At 52.8% G+C, this 16,288-nt stretch overlaps 2 protein-coding genes across 2 annotated transcripts in view; one reads left to right on the top strand and one right to left on the bottom strand.

The window, feature by feature from the left end:
- Window positions 1-12,107, top strand: part of CLSTN1 (calsyntenin 1) — a 65,295-nt gene extending 53,188 nt beyond the window's left edge. Inside the window, exons 10-19 of the mRNA XM_069479319.1 lie at window positions 1,924-2,086; window positions 5,570-5,626; window positions 6,755-6,906; window positions 7,181-7,329; window positions 7,602-7,828; window positions 8,293-8,463; window positions 8,846-8,991; window positions 10,431-10,566; window positions 10,904-11,088; window positions 11,513-12,107. Of these exons, the coding sequence (XP_069335420.1) occupies window positions 1,924-2,086; window positions 5,570-5,626; window positions 6,755-6,906; window positions 7,181-7,329; window positions 7,602-7,828; window positions 8,293-8,463; window positions 8,846-8,991; window positions 10,431-10,566; window positions 10,904-11,088; window positions 11,513-11,707 (1,581 nt within the window). The 3' untranslated portion in view covers window positions 11,708-12,107. The remainder of the gene's footprint in view (window positions 1-1,923; window positions 2,087-5,569; window positions 5,627-6,754; window positions 6,907-7,180; window positions 7,330-7,601; window positions 7,829-8,292; window positions 8,464-8,845; window positions 8,992-10,430; window positions 10,567-10,903; window positions 11,089-11,512) is intronic.
- A 79-nt stretch (window positions 12,108-12,186) lies between these two features.
- Window positions 12,187-16,288, bottom strand: part of PIK3CD (phosphatidylinositol-4,5-bisphosphate 3-kinase catalytic subunit delta) — a 48,715-nt gene continuing 44,613 nt past the window's right edge. The window contains exons 23-24 of the mRNA XM_069479317.1: window positions 15,981-16,113; window positions 12,187-14,933 (exon numbers count right to left, since the gene is read on the bottom strand). Coding sequence (XP_069335418.1) covers window positions 14,796-14,933; window positions 15,981-16,113 — 271 coding nt within the window. The 3' untranslated portion in view covers window positions 12,187-14,795. The remainder of the gene's footprint in view (window positions 14,934-15,980; window positions 16,114-16,288) is intronic.

The raw sequence follows: 16,288 nt of genomic DNA, 5'->3' as shown, positions 1-16,288 counted from the left end.
CACGGAAGCCTCATTAAAATCAGAACAGATCATTTCTTTTCTTGATTCAGGGACAAGAAGGGAACCTTGGGTTTTAGCTTCATTTTGTTTGGCTCATGGAATTATTTGGCAAAAGCTGACATACTCTTATATGTGTGTATAGTTGCTAAAATGTAACATTATCTAAAATAGTTACAAGATGTTAATAGATAAAAATGGAAGAGCTTAAATGAGAAGGGAAAAGAGTGTGTCCAGTTGGCAGCATTCATCTCTTATTGATGGCATTTTTATTTACATAAATAATTCTCAGGAACTTCCACTATAATTTTTTTCAAGAAACTAAAGAAAAATAGAGTCTGGAAAAAATATTTTACAGCATAGGTAGACATTTTAGGTACAGTTCTGTTAGAGTAACCAGTCTGTATTTACATATTCAATTTCTTCTGATTACATGCTTTTAAAAACTTTAATATGGACTCTACTGTTTCCATAATCTTTGATTAAAAGTATTAAACCATGAACCAAACTGGAATTTAATAGGCTGCCATGGAAGTTTCCCCATTTTCTGTGGTATTAGGAGGAATTCAGAGGATACCACTGAATAAGTTATGTAATTCCTATCATAAGCAAGTAAAAATTGTAAATTGGTTTCCAAAAGAAAAATTTAATATGGAAAATTTCAGACGTAAATAAAAAAACAGATCAGTATTAAAAAAAAGCCCTGTGTGCCCTACACCCAGCTTGGATAATTGTGAACTCACGGTCAGCTTTGTTTCTGTCACTGTTATCCCCCACTCACTGTTAACAACTGTTATTCCCCACTCAGAAATTACTTAATCATTTTTAGGAAATCCCAGATAGAGCATTTGTTTCTCTGCAGACGTACATATTTCACTATGTACCTCTAATAAGCATAATCACAACGCTTTTTTCACATCTTAAAAAAATTAATAAAATTTATTATCATGAAATATCCAGTGTTCAAATTTCAAATTGTATCATAAACGTTTTTGCTTTTACAATGTGTTTGTTTGAATCACAATCCAAATAAGGGGCCATACATTGCCATTGGTTGAAATATGTTCATGGTGCTCATTCATGGCAGGAAAGGAGTGTTGGTTTAATTTGGCATGTCTTCTAGCTGTATGTTCATATTTATTTAGGTTATCAACTTTGAATGGAAGAAGAAAATACATATACTATAGTGTACCTTAATCTGAGCTTGGAGGTGCTTTTTATTTTGATCCAGAAAGGGCATGGCCAGTTGGCAGACTAGCTCAGCCCTTTAGAGAGCTGGTGTCCTGCTGTCGGCGGAGGGGAACCCAGCAACCCCCGTCTGGGGGCTCTGTCCTGTGACGAGGGAGCAGTGAATGCAACCTAGTTTGAAATGCCTTAGAGATGACAGTGTTGCCTTGGCTCTTTTTGGTGAGGTGTATTTGCCGGTATTTTGTTGTTTTATTTATTTATATATATATATACAATTTATTTATTCATTTGTTTTTCTTGAGACAGGGTCTTGCTTTGTTGCCCAGGCTAGAGTGCAGTGATGTCATCATAGCTCACTGCAGCCTCAAACTACTGGGTTCAAGTGATCCTCCTGCCTCAGCCTCCTGAGTAGCTGGGACTATAGGCATGCACCATCATGCCTGGCTAATTTTTCTATTTTTTTGTAGAGATGGGATCTCACTCTTGCTCAGGCTGGTCTTGAACTTCCTGGCCTCAAGTGATCCTCCCACCTCGGCCTCCCAGAGTGCTAGGATTACAGGCGTGAGCTACCACGCCCGGCCGCCTTACTAATCCTTTTCTTTTTAAAGAAGACAGATATTCACATGGGTGACTTGTGTCCCACACCCAGTTGTATTACATTCATCCTGTGCCCGTTCATGGTGGATGAGAGGGAAGTTGGCATTTCAAGCCCCTAACCCTTCCCTTTGCCTCCGGTAGGTCTGTGATGAGCAGTGGCACCACTATGTCCTCAACGTGGAATTCCCAAGTGTGACTCTCTACGTGGACGGTGTTTCTCATGAGCCCTTCTCTGTGACTGAGGATTACCCACTTCATCCATCCAAGATAGAAACTCAGCTTGTGGTTGGGGCGTGCTGGCAAGGTAAGGGCACCGCCCCCAGCACTGCAGCCCCGCCCCAGTCCCGGGAATTAAGTAATACCTCCTCACTGTTTGGTAACAGCAGGCTCTTACCAGTATTTTACAGCCTTTACCCTCATTTCTTTTCTCTTTCCCCCGCATCCTGTGCGTAGCCTTTCTGGGGACACTGCTGCTGCCCTACGCTAGCACAGCTCTGTCCGTGGTCGTGCAATAAAGGTGTGTTACGGGGCTGAAACACACCGTCACCTTTCCAGGGAACCTGGGAGGGAGCATTAAACAGAATGTAATTGGGGAATGAATTTATAAATTAATCTGTTTATTGAAAAGTTAACAAGGACAAAGAAGCAACAGTCAACAATCAAAGGACACAGATAGAAGTGTGCTTTGGACCTGGAGGGCTCTTCCAAAGTGCTATCACTGGATAACCTTGTGGGAACACTGGGAGGGGTCTGTTCCCCTTCAGCAAGTGCCACATCTGGAGAGCGTGCTGTGGAAACCTGGTGAAGGACTAGGGATGAGATACACCCAGCACAGGAGCAACCATGCTGTTTGGTGTTTTTTTTTTTGTTTTTTTTTTTTTTTTTGAGACAGAGTCTCACTCTGTTGCCCAGGCTAGAGTGCCCTGGCGTCAGCCTAGCTCACAGCAACCTCCAACTCCTGGGCTTAAGCAATCCTCCTGCCTTAGCCTCCCGAGTAGCTGGGACTACAGGCATGTGCCACCGTGCCCGGCTAATTTTTTCTATGTGTATTTTTAGTTGTCTGGTTAATTTCTTCCTTTTTTTTTTTTTTTTTTTGTAGAGACGGGGTCTTGCTCTTGCTCAGGCTGGTCTCGAATTCCTGAGCTCAAACGATCCGCCCGCCTCGGCCTCCCAGAGTGCTAGGATTACAGGCGTGAGCCACGGCTCCCATGCCGTTTGTTTGAGCTCACTAGGTTGCAGGCCGTGTGCCCGTTACTTTGTATATGTCATCTCACTCAAACCTTACAGTTTTACAGTGGAAGAAACTTAGGCCCAGGGAAGTAACAAGCCCAGGGCCACCCAGCTGATGGGTCATGGCGTTAGGACGTGAACCCCAGAAGCCTGTGCACGCTGGGCCCACACTCGGGTCCACTGGACCAGGAGTCCTGCCTGAGTCTCTCTGTGCCCTGGAGCCCTTTGGTGGTCTGCGGAAGCCTTTGGACCCCTTCTCAGAATAATTTCTTAATAATAATCTTTAAAATATGTAGGATTTCAAAGGCAGCCAATCAAATTGATGAAATATAGTTATCAGTGTACTAAAAGATTAAATTTGTGAAATAGTAATACCTGTGGTGCTTTACTAACAAACGAAGAACAAGCTTTAGCAGCAGGTCCAATATGGCCATAGTTTCAAAGTACTAGGGGCTTTGTGACAGTACTTTGTGATACCTGCAACAGCCGTGGCCTCATGTGAAAATGCCAGTGATTTCTACTGATGACAAAGCCACGGCACGGCCAGCACTGCTGTGGTCTGTAGCCTACATCTGTAACCAAAGGATGTGCCGAATGTCTGAAGTTAGTGGAAGTAACCATGTGATTTTTTTTCCCCATTCAAGTTCACGGACCCCCTCAGTCTACTCTGGAGGTTCTCGACCCCCACTCTGACCCTTGCACTTGACTCTGTGCTGTGTCATTTCAAGGTGCCATCATCACTAATAGACCATTTTGTTATTTTTTTTCTCCTTACGGAAACATTGTATCTTGAATTAGTTTAGAAATTTATGAAAAAGCCTAATTCCCAAGACAGACTTGCTTATTTTAGGAGAATTTGAATTTCACAATTTTCCTGCAGATTTCCAGAGTTAATTTTGGCGAAAATTCATCCATGAGAAAATGGAACATGAGGCCGGGCACGGTGGCTCACGCCTGTAATCATAGCGGTCTGGGAGGTCGAGGCGGGAGGATCGTTTGAGTTCAGGAGTTGGAGAGCAGCCTGAGCAAGAGCGAGACCCCATCTCTACTAAAAAATAGAACGAAATTAACTGGACAACTAAAAATATATAGAAAAAAATTAGCCGGGAATGGTGGTGCATGCCTGCAGTCCCAGCTACTCGGGAGGCTGAGGCAGTAGGATTACTTGAGCCCAGGACTGTGAGGTTGCTGTGAGCTAGGCTGACACCATGGTGCTTCATTATTGGGGATACAGGAATTTTTTAGTTATATTCCTAAAATTCTAATTCAGATTTCCTTCACAAATTAAACAATTTCTGAATTAACTGTTTCAAAAATAGGAATAAGAATACAAATGTAAACCTAAATGTCACTTTGCATTCTGGGGGCTTTGCTGCCTTGGTTAAATAAACCACCGTGGCTTGCCCTGCCACCTTCGGTTCCTGTTCATGTCACAATATTCTCCGCCGTCAAATAGCAGTTACTTTTCCTCTTTCATCTCTCTCTACCTCAGCCCTTTCAACATCTTCAGGCAGAAAAATTCACTTTAGTTTCCAAATCAGATGCAAATTCTTTAAAATGTAGCTAACGGGGAGGAGGAGCTCCTTTTTCCTTCCAGTGGATTCGAGGTCCCTTTCCTTACGGATTCGCCGGAGAGCCTGGCTGTAGCAGCAGCTTCGTCTCACACGGCTGTTGCAGAGCAGCCATGGAGGGTGCAGAGGTAGCAGGTGAGCTGTGTCTCACCTGGGCTTCACCTGGGCACACCTCTGACCTCACCCCACGATGCGGAAAAGGTGCCCCAGCAAATTGTGTAGAGGCCAGCGCCGTGATCCCAGAAAACGTTAATTCTGTTCTGAGCCGCTGGGTGCATGCTGTCCCAGTAAGGCACGGGCCCTGGGCACTGGAGCAGGAGTCAGAGGAGCTGTTATAGGTGCTTAGGGTCCCCAGGCCCACCACGGGTTATGTTTCCCTGGGTGAGTTCTTCTACCTCTGAGCCTCCCTTTCCATTCAGAAAAACTGGTTTAAATGTCTTCACTGTTGCTTAGAGGTTAAGACAGATGTGAACTTGTTTTGAACATCCAAAAAATAGGGACTTTCACTTTCAAGGGCCATGTACCAGGCTTTGGGCACTTTTGTATGCTGTTCCATTTTGTCTGCACGAAATGCCTTCCCTGGTAGGAAGCAAAGTGCAGGGTTCGGTGTTATTTATATCTGGAATGATGGTGCGCCTCCTTGGGATGTCCTACTTAGCAGCACAGACTGGGGAGATCAGTGAACGAGCTTTTATCCTTCTTACTTTGAATCGAATCCGTGCTTTGGCAAGGAGGATGTGGGAAGATGGGATAAAAGAATACAAGCAAAGCGTGGGGGGAGGGGGTAAGTATCGCTTCTGGGGAAATGGGACAAGTGTTCACATATGCTTGCGTCCAGGTGGAGTTTGTCCCAGAGAAAGACAAGAAGAGAATGTTCTCTTTGTGTTTTGTGCTTGGTTGCTTGAAAACTGATTTCAAGGTCCACTTTGAACGAAGACCCTAACCTCTTGGTCCTTCTCTACTGTCTTTGTCTTGCTTTTCTACAGAGTATACAGGAGTTGAAAATGACAATGACACTGAGCCTGTGACTATGGCCTCTGCAGGTTGCTGGATTTCTTTTCCCTACAGCTCACTGTTGTGTTTCATTACAAGATGAGACATTGATTCATTCCACGTGTTGCATGCAATGCCCAGGTTGCATTCCAGCCTCCACGCCACCGCGCGGCTCCTCTGCCTCACGCTTCCCCATCGCTTCCCGGCTCCCTTGTCTGCCTGTCCCGGCCCCACATGGCAGATGATGCGTTTGGGCACCTGCCTGTGGGATTCACCCCCCCACATCGAATGTTACCCCCATCCCACTGCATGAGGCTCCCTGCCGAAACCTCACAGGCCAGGCTGGGGCGTCGTGCGGCTGAGCCACAAGACAGGAAAAGACTTGTTTCAGATATTCTGTCCTGATCGATGCTAAAATTTAAATAGAGGTTTCTTAGAAATTTCAATCCCTAGCGATGATGCCCTTATCCAAATGAGACCCGTTGCTGAAAATGTGTCTCTTCCTCATCAGTTTAAGAACAAGGGTTAGCGTCACCTGTCTCGGGCTCTTCGTTGTAGTCTCTGAAGGGCCGTTTTGTGGTGTTTTCCTCCCAGCATCTCCACTTCCCAGTTACCCTCGGTGGTAGGAGAAGGAAGGTCGGGTGCTCAGCAAAGTGGCAGCTGTCTGCAAGGCCTGGGCTTGTGTGTGCTTTCCAGCACAGGGGGCGATTTTAGCATCCCTTTATCCTTGTAGTCGTGCTGGTGTAGGCTCACCCCAAGCGTGTGCATTCCCAGAGCGTGAGAGTTAGAAAAAGTCCCTGCTGTGGTCCAGTGGGTGGGGAAGGCAGTGTCTGAAGAGGCTGGTGCTGGAAGGAGATGTCACTGTGCACCTGGTGATGGGCACAGGGTTGGCCACCCTTACCTGGGAGTGGCCAGATGTGTGGGCACACTCAGAGGACCTCGTGGCTTCGGGTGAGGGACCCCCAACTCCTCTTTTCTCCAGGCCATGTGCATGATCATAAACAGTTTAATTTCCTCATTGCGCTTCCATGTAGATTGCAAGGCTAACAGGATTTGGTATGAACTAACCCGCATGTCCATCCATCAAGCTGCCACCACTGGTAACACTGCCCTGGGAAGTGAGGCAGGAGGTTCCAGGCTGCACGCCTGACTCCTTACTTTCTCCCCCCCGTCCAAAGGTGGTGACCAGCACATGACCCAGTTCTTCCGAGGTAACCTAGCTGGCCTGACGCTCCGTTCCGGGAAGCTTGCAGATAAGAAGGTGATTGACTGTCTGTATACCTGCAAAGAGGGGCTGGACCTGCAAGTCCCCGAAGACAGTGGCGTGCAGGTAACTCCAAGCATCCGCCCGCCCGGCACCCTCAGGCCCCTTCCACCACGGGTGCAGAGGCTGGTGGGACAAGGGAGTAACCATGACTGATAGGTTTGCACCTGAGACGTTACCATCGTGTAAAAGACGGTCTCATTCCCTGGAATTGTATGAGCTTTTCTTTTTCAAGTCACCAATTCCAATCCATCCTAGGCTGATCCTTCTTACCAAAGAACCCGTGGTTTTAGCTCCTTGCAATTAGAACCTTACCCTCTCTGTCTGGCCATGATTTCAGATCCAAGCAAGCCCCAGTCAGTCGGTGTTGACCTTGGAGGGAGAAGACGTCGGGGAGTTGGACAAGGCCATGCAGCGCCTTTCCTACCTGAACTCTCGGCAGTTCCCTACACCTGGAATCCGGAGACTGAAAATCACCAGCACGGTCAAGTGTGTCCTGATTTTTAACAATAAACCTGTTTCCGCTCAGTGACGCTTATGTATTTAGGTTTTTAAGAGAGTCTGGCCTCCCTTCTGTAAGGGAAGGTGAGCAGGGGCTGTGAGTGAGAGATGTGAATAATGTTTATGCAGATTCCTGGAGTGGCCCGTCCTCTGTCCCCTCGCATGTTTGTAGAATCCTTTGTCTTCGCCTCCACGTGCAGCGCAGGTGGGCTCTGAGACCAGCTCCCAGGGCCCTGACCCTCCCTGTCTCTGGCCGGCAGGTGTTTTAATGAGGCCGCCTGCATCTCGGTGGCCCCCGTAGAGGGCTACGTGATGGTCTTACAGCCCGAGGAGCCCAAGATCAGCCTGAGTGGCGTCCACCACTTCGCGCGAGCAGCTTCTGAATTTGAAAGCTCCGAAGGGGTTTTCCTTTTTCCCGAGCTTCGCATCATCAGCACCATCACCAGAGAAGTGGAGCCCGAAGGGGATGGGGCTGAGGACCCCACAGGTAACAGCACCTGGTGCGGTGTGGGCTGCCCGTGGCTGCCGCTGACTTACCGGGGGTCCTCTTCTCTGTGGGTTTGGGGACATTTTATGTATAAAACAGCAACATTCTGTTGCCGTTCATGTCTGCTTCTCGAATCTGACCCATGGGCTGGAGCTCGTTGTGGCCGTTGGAAACCCTCCTGGGGGCCTTACAACCTTGCTGGCTGACGTCCGGCTCTCAGACGTCGCTAGAGGTCGAGGGGAGACAGTTGCAGGAGATACTGCTCGCTCCTGCCAGGCTGGCCAGCCCACATGGGGGGGGGCAGTGTCCCCACCGTTCTCGCCTAGGACACATGGAGCACCCCCGGTTCTTGGAAGCAGCTCTCCGCTGCCTCTGCGCTGGTCCTTACAGGGGCCTGTGAGTTTGAGGACGAGCCCTGCTGGGCCCCGCAGCCTCTGCTATTTCTGGTCGGGCCATTTTTGCAGTTCAAGAGTCACTGGTGTCCGAGGAGACAGTGCACGACCTGGATGCCTGTGAGGTCACGGTGGAGGGAGAGGAGCTGAACCACGAGCAGGAGAGCCTGGAGGTGGACGTGGCCCGCCTGCAGCAGAAGGGCATCGAAGTGAGCAGCTCCGAGCTGGGTGTGACCTTCACAGGTGAGAGGCCGGGCTGCCAGAGCGGACGTTGGGAGCTCTGGGCCACCCGCCTCCAAGAATGTCAAGAGTCTGCGGGAGGCGATGGGGAGGAAGCACGTTGGCTGCGGTTGCTGCTGGCCGAGCTAACCTCTCCTGCTGGGCAGGAAGCGGGTGTGCGGACACTGCCTTATGAAGGGCAAGGGGACGCCTGTGATGGCACATCCACCCCCCCCGCCACCCCTAGAGGGAAAAATGGCCCTGCACACTTTGTGTTCATTCCCGCTACTGGAAAGCCACATGTGACCCCATATGCCCTGCGACCAGGGGCCCCTGCGCACGGCTTGGGCCTTGCCCTGTTCCTAACCTAAGCCACCGGCGATCTTCTCACCTTCGGCCCCTGCAGGCGTGGACACCATGGCCAGCTACGAGGAGGTCTTGCACCTCCTGCGCTATCGGAATTGGCACACCAGGTCCTTGCTTGACCGGAAGTTCAAGCTCATCTGCTCGGAGCTGAACGGCCGCTACATCAGCAACGAATTTAAGGTGGAGGTGAGTACGGGGCTCCCGCTGAGAAGGGTCCTTGAAGTGGTAACTCCCGGCCCTCATCCCTGCAGACGCCAGTTTTTAGAGCATTCTTGGTGGCAGCTACTTATTTCTGTCCCTCCCAGGGGTGGTAGCCTTTCCAGCTGGGCTCTGCCACAGGCCAGACCTGGCCGGTTCAGACGGACAAATTGTGCTTGGGGGAGGGCCCGGGCAGAGTGGGCACCCAAGAATCAAAGCCTCAGGAACCTCCGAGGGAGGTGACAGAGAGCAAGTGGCAGTTAATGCTTCAGGAGTAGGAACAAAGTTGTTTCTTGAGGTTTCACATGAGAGAGACATGGGGACTCTGTTTTGGAAAGAGTAGCACCCAAGGTTCTTTGCAGTTCTGCAAGATCACTGGCCCTTGTTGTGAATCCAGGTAGGTCCTGACCTGGGGTGTGGGGTGCTGATGCAGGGACCTCTCTGGGCAGGGCTGATGCTGCCAAGGCCCATAGTGGTGACTCAGGCCACAGTGGCCAGAGCGTGGCTCGTCCTGCTCTGAAATCTTCAGACCCACACGGCAGCCGCGCCATTGCCCTGGGCCTCTGTGGTCTGGCGAAAAGGACCCAGAGGTGCCTAAGCAGGTGAACGTCTCCACCGCGAGCTCCAGGGCGGTGGATGTTGCACTCCCCGTGCTGCAGAACCAGCGCCTGTTCTGTCTGAGCCAAAGGGTAACAGATTTGAAAGGCGATAAGTGGTTATGATTAGTGTTTTCGTGTGGCCCTGGTGTGGGGGAAAAGGAAGAAGAAGGTCTATGCCAGCATTTCCCAAAAGACCCATGGGGAAGGACCGTAGGTTTGTTTTTCCACTGTTGTGGGTGGATTCTTTTTAAAATGCAATAAAAATAAATAAATTATGGCCAGGTGTGGTGGCTCACGCCTGTATCCTAGCACTCTGGGAGGCTGAGGCCGGAGGATCACTTGAGCTCAGGAGTTTGAGACCAGCCTGAGCAAGAGTGAGACCCTGTCTCTACAAAATATAGAAAAACTAGCGAGGCGTGGTGGCACACAACTGTAGTCCCAGCTAGTTGGGAGGCTGAGGCAGGAGGATCGCTGGAGCCCAGGAGTTCGAGGCTGCATTGAGCTGTGACAGCGTCTGTGAATAGCCACTGCACACCCTAGCCTGGGCGACAGCGAAACTCCCATCTCTAAAAAGAAGCAAAAAATATATTAGAAAAGTGATACGTTTCTAAGACGTGTGACAGTATCAAATTGTTAAAACAGTTTCTAAGTGCTGTTGATTTTTTCTGTCCCTTTCTTGTCACAGACAGCAGGTAGCACCATCCCCCACAGCAGCAGTGCAGGGACCCTGTGAGCAGCCTTGGTCCCGCCAGCTGCCGAGCTTGTTCCTCACCTCCTGGACACGTTCGGGACGCCCGTCTCCAGTGACCCTCTCTGTCTCTGCTGCAGGTGAACGTCATCCACACGGCCAACCCCGTGGACCACGCCAGCCACATGGCCGCCCAGCCGCAGTTCGTGCACCCCGAGCATCGCTCCTTCGTCGACCTTTCTGGTCACAACCTGGCCAGTCCCCGCCCGTTTGCAGGTAGGGTGGTGACAGGAAGAACTTGAGTAGAAGCGTCCATGCAGTTGCAGGGTCGGGGTGGCCTCTGCCCCGCCATGAGCACAGGTCCTGCTCAGGACCCCCTCTGGTCACTCCCCGTGACACCTGAGGACGCTAGGGCACTCCTCGACTCCTGAGGCCAAGAGCCGTGTGCGCCCTGCGCTGAGCTTTTCCTCGTGTTTCCCCCTGTCTTGGGGTTCAGGTGCAGCCGGTGACAAGCCCCTCTGACCCAGCACAGCTGAGTGGGTCAGGTGCGTGATGGCCCCAGAGGTTACATGACCTTCCTAAAACTCCGTCTGGTCTCGCAACCTCATTGCAGTTGTCCCCAGTACTGCGACCGTCGTGATTGTGGTGTGCGTCAGCTTCCTGGTTTTCATGATCATCCTGGGAGTGTTCCGGATCCGTGCCGCGCACCAGCGCACGATGCGGGACCAGGACACCGGGAAGGAGAACGAGATGGACTGGGATGACTCCGCCTTGACCATCACCGTGAACCCCATGGAGGTAGGACTGCAGCCCAGGGCCTCGGGCAGACCAGCATGGCCACAGCACCTTCCTGCTCTTACGTTGTCACGTAACGTGCACAACCCTGGGAGGTTAGGTGTCATTTCTCAGATGGGTAAACTGAGGCCCGGAGGGGCCTTATTTGAGGCCATGCTGCCTAGTAAATGCAGAGATGATCCCCTACCAGGGTGGGGGGCCCTGTCTCAGCGGTGGGGCAGCGAGGTGCTGTCCACAGTGGTGGTCAGAGCTGTCTTCCCTTCACCCTGACCAGGCAGCTTCCAGTGCGTCCCGGCCCCTGTGTGGCTGGGGAGGGAGACACCCAGGTGAGGGTCCCTTCCTGTGGCTCCTGGGAGGTGAACGTTAGGTGACAGTTGCAGGTGGGGCCAGGTGGCTGGACTCATGGGCTGTCTCTCCTCTTTGCCAGACGTATGAGGACCAGCACAGCAGTGAGGAGGAGGAGGAAGAAGAGGAGGAGGAGGAGAGTGAGGACGGAGAGGAGGAGGACGACATCACCAGTGCAGAGTCGGAGAGCAGCGAGGAGGAGGAGGAGCAGGGTGACCAGCAGAGCGGGAGCAGGCAGCAGCAGCTGGAGTGGGACGACTCGACCCTCAGCTACTGACCGCGCCTCCCCCCTGCCTCGTTCCTGCTGCAGAAGACGCTGCCGTCGTCCGTTCTCCCAGCCCCAAGGGTCCACGATGTACAAAGTCATTTCGGCCAGTAGGTCTGCAGACCCCCTCGCTGCCCGTCCGCCGTGCTTGGTGTGTAGGACGTAGGCTCCCGCCCGCCCCCGCCCGGATCGCTCTTCAGTCCCACGAGGTGCTGTCGCCTCCCCCGGCCTCGTCTGGCTCTCCCAGGGGCCCCGCAGCACCACGGGCCCCACACGTGCGACTGGCGTCCCCTCCTGGTGGTGAGAGGACGCCGGCCCCTCATACTCCAGAAAAGTCACGATGACCGGACTTGGTGACAAAGGGTAAAAATTGCTCACGTCCACCCGGTAATCACTTTTTCTTTCTTTTTTTTTTTTTTAAAAAAAAAGTTTTTATTTTTTTCCAAACTAGTGCATGTATAAATAATGGCAGAATGGGGGTTAATATGTAGATGATTAACTGACTTTTTAATATTTTGTAAATAAATCGGGATTCCTCGTGTCCCTTGTGCTAGTGTACTCCAGGACTGGAATGTAAAGTCAGGATGCCGAGCGCAGGAAAGACGCTCGGGCTCTTCCCCCACCCACCCCCAAACTCGGGGCCCCTCCCAGCCCTGCTCAGGGCTGGGTGTGGCTGGCAGTCGGGGTGCAGGCTTCCGTGTGCTGCTCAGGAGACGGACCAGGCACCCCTCTTTGGAGGCTGGAAGGAGCCAGGTCTTGTCTTCAGTGTTCTCCCTGTTCCTATTTTGGCACTGGGGGTGGGGTTGCGGGGGTCCCTGGCTCTCTTACTCCTCCACCGACAGCAGCTCCCTGGGCAGTGGCCCGGACTCATCGTGTGCAGCCTCGTGGTTCCTACTTGGTAAACATGTCTCCCTGCTGGTGAACGTATGTACAGATCATGTAAATGGACAGGGGTCGTGCAGACCGTTGGCCACTTGGTTTGGAGACAGCAGCAGGCCTCGATGGTCTGTACTTGCAACCTCCATGGTGGCCTGAAAGCGCAGTGCTAGAATTGCCCAGAACCGCCTGTGCTGTCCTCGCTCCTCCCCCAGCCCATGGGACGCCCCTGCTGTCTGGGGGGGAAACTCTGCCCCCTTGTAGCGGAGCCCTGCTGCTTTGCTGGTGGCAGCGACAGGAGCGGGGCAGTCGCGGTCTCGGTCTAAAACCTACGCGCACTTTGCTTCCCATTTACGTGTGAAAGGGTAGATTTCTACAGCTGGGGGAAATCATTTTGGATACTCTTCTGTGACCCTAACTGCTGGTTTTGAGGACACTGACGGCTGTGCTGTGTGTGGCCATCCCCCACGTCCCCTCCCCCGAGCTGCTGTTTAGACCACGGGTAGAGCTGACACCAAGGGGACGTCCTCATGCTGTCACCGCCACGGTGTCCCTGTCCAGAGGTGTGTATTGACGATAGGTCAGAAAGTGTATACGCTACAATAAAGTTCTGGTTCTAACTCCGTGGAGGGGTCGTCCTGTCTCGTTTCAGTTTCAACCCTACATTCCCTTGTCTCTCTTTGAGCCGAGAACGTAAGAACATAAAAAGGATTTTTATTTCTCATCTGCTTTGGCCTCGTTGCAAGGTTCCACAGCGTGCCGGTCTCGACCCGCATCAGCGACATCGAACTCGCCTTCCCCGTACGGAAGCACAGAAGGGTTTTAAAAACATAGAAACTTCCCTCTTGCCAGGCACACAGGCCGTACTCCCACCCCGGGATCGCCGTGGGTGGACAGAGCGTGTTGCCAGCGCCAGGGAGCACGCAGGCTCGTTTAAATAAATAACATAACCTAAACACATACACACAGCTATTATTACCATTTCAAAACAGATGAGGCGGTCTGGGGGACTTTAGCACTTTAGTTGGAACAGGAGTGTGGTCACCGGCGCCTGCGGCCAAGGCAGGTACCCATGGGTGGCACTGACTGCTGCTGGCACCTGGGCTGCTAAGAGACTCTGCCGAGTCTCGGAAGGCTTTTGAGAACAGCAGTGGCACCCGGGGGCTCCTGAGTCAGCCGCTGACACATCGGGGTCACCCTGGCCTTCTGAAGGCTGGGAGAGGCCCCCGAACCTGCATTTCTAAAGCCTCTCAGATCCAGGCCTTTGGGGCCGAAGGCTCCGCCTGCACCGCTTCACAGTAATTACTGCCGGAGAGGAAGACCGCACCACACCCATCACCGCCTCATTGCAGTACCTCGTCACTTCCACAGCGGTTCCCAAAGGCGACAGTTCTGCAAGAGGTCTGGTCCTCGTCCTTCATGAAAACCTGCTGTGGAGGCAGCTTACAGGTAATTGCACGAAGTGCTGCTCCAGGAGGAGCTGAGCCAAGCCGAGTCTCTCTCACCCCGAGGGCCGGCGGGTACGTCCTTTATGGGGCTGGGCCCGCTCTCCCAAGCTGTGGAGGTGCAGTGAGGCATTTGGCTGTTGTTATTTTCTGACCCGCAAACGAAATCACTTTACAGCGGAGGTGCGGGAATCCCCGTACCCGAGAGTCACTTTAGCAGTGACCAGCAAGAGCAAACGTCCCTGAATAGGAGGGCACCCGGGCTTCCTCGGGAGCTGCCGGGACTCAGTCCTGATGGACACTCCCAGAGGGTCCCACCGAGGCAGCAGGGGGTGAACTGAGGATTGAAGTGTCCTATCTGGACAGCAGGCACCAGGTGACGGCCAGGGCCACGACCAGGCAGCCTGGCATGGCGGCTGGGAAGAAGGTTCCCCCAGGAGAACAGTCTCTGCTGGGCCCAGACCCACAGCTGGAAGACTCGGTGACAATCCTCAGCTAAGAGCAAGGCGCAGCCTCTCGGGGAGCCTGGTGTCCTCTTGACAAAGACCAGTGCTCTGGAGGACGCTGGACAGCACCCTCTCCTGCACGAAGGTTGCATTTCCGTTTATGGCTATTTAGTTCCTTAAACATTTCAAGTCATAAATAAATAACCAGTGTAAACAAAAGGCAGTTGTGTAGGTTCCTTCCCACGAGGTACAGTTCAGGCTTTGGCCCCTTCCAGGACGACAGGCGGTGCCCGGCTGCCCAGGACGCCTTGGTTGGGCCCAGGGCTGCGGCTGCTACTGCCTGTTATCTTTGGACACGTTGTGGGCCAGCCAGTTCACTTTGGTTTTCCAGCTCTCCCGGAGGGCTTCGTTAAACTTCACCCGGAAGTGCTTTAGTGCCTCCTCCTCTGTTTTTCCCAGTGCCAGAGAGTCCTGAGACCAGATCACAGCAGTGTTAACGTGCAGGGGCCGGGCCCTGCTGGCTGGTGCAGCCCTGTCTGGGGACTTCAGATTCCCTCCCGACAGACCTACGTGACGGCCACCCCTCCTCTCCCTTGGGAAAAGCTCTGTATTTTGATTACAGACAGACAGACCCCTGCCCCACCCGCAAATGGAGATGCCAAAGATGTCTTGGCCTCAAAGCCCCTCAGGGTGCCGGGTGGCCTCACTTCCCCCATCCCCCATCGGAGACAGTGACTCCAGGAGGAGGGCGGAGCAGCCTCACTCTGCAGGGAGGTGTGTGTGGCCCCACCACCCTTACTGCCCCACCCCACACACTGAAGACACAGGGAGGAAAAATATCTTAAAAGGCGGAGGGAGGCCAGGCATGGTGGCGCGCGCCTGTGATCCCAGCCGCTTGGAAGGCTGAGGCAGGAGCATCCCAGGAGTTCAAGGTCAGCCTAGGCAATAGAACGAGACCCCATCTCCCAGAAATATAAAATGGAAAAAATATTTTTAAAATTTAAAAAAAGCGAGGTGCAGTGGCATATGCCTGTAGTCACAGCTGCTCAGGGGGCTGAAGTAGGAGAATCGCTTGAGCCCAGCAGTCCGAGGCAGCTCTGAGCTATGACTGCACCTGTGAGTAGCCACTGCACTCCAGTCTGGGTGACAGAGCGAGACCCTATCTCTAAAAAGAATAACTAACTATATAAATTAATTAAAAAAACAGAAGTAGAGGGAACCTGTCTCATCCAGCCCTCCCAGTGTGCACACGGAAACACCTGCAGCCTACGAGGACAAGTGGGTTGACCAAGGAAAGTCACCACACACCCGCAACTGCGCGGACTAAGCCCAGGTGGCTCTACTGTTCCAGCCACTCCCCCAAACCCCACACCAGACCCCGCTGCTGGCACGAGGAAGGAACACAGAGCTTGGAGGGCCCTGTGGGGTCCACCGTGCCCAGGGCCTTCCTAGGCCGCACTGCCCAAGGGCAGACCCTGGATGTCCGTGGTGACACTTGGTCTCCTGCCTGGCACATACCTTGAGATACTGGATGTCTTTAGAGCAGCTGAGCTCCGGCAGGCCTGCCGCCCGCATCAGGGCAAAGAGGTGGAGGAAGAGGAGTCCGTGGCGCCGCAGGATGGTGTAGGCTCTCTCGCAGTAGCCCCGGAACCTGCAGGGGGGCAGGCAGAGGTGAGGCTCCGGGACCTCCAGCCACTCCCAGCCTAAGGCCAGAGGGCCCCGTCTGCATCCCATGGGCACCTTCCCCCAGGGCCTGCCCTTACCCTGGAAGCAACTGCACACAAAGCCCTGGTTCCTCTAACTGCCCTGTGCCCCAGCCTGCCTCT

Source organism: Eulemur rufifrons, chromosome 8 (assembly GCF_041146395.1).
Source record: "Eulemur rufifrons isolate Redbay chromosome 8, OSU_ERuf_1, whole genome shotgun sequence".
Classification (NCBI taxonomy): domain Eukaryota; kingdom Metazoa; phylum Chordata; class Mammalia; order Primates; family Lemuridae; genus Eulemur; species Eulemur rufifrons.
This window is presented reverse-complemented; position numbering and strand designations above follow the sequence as displayed.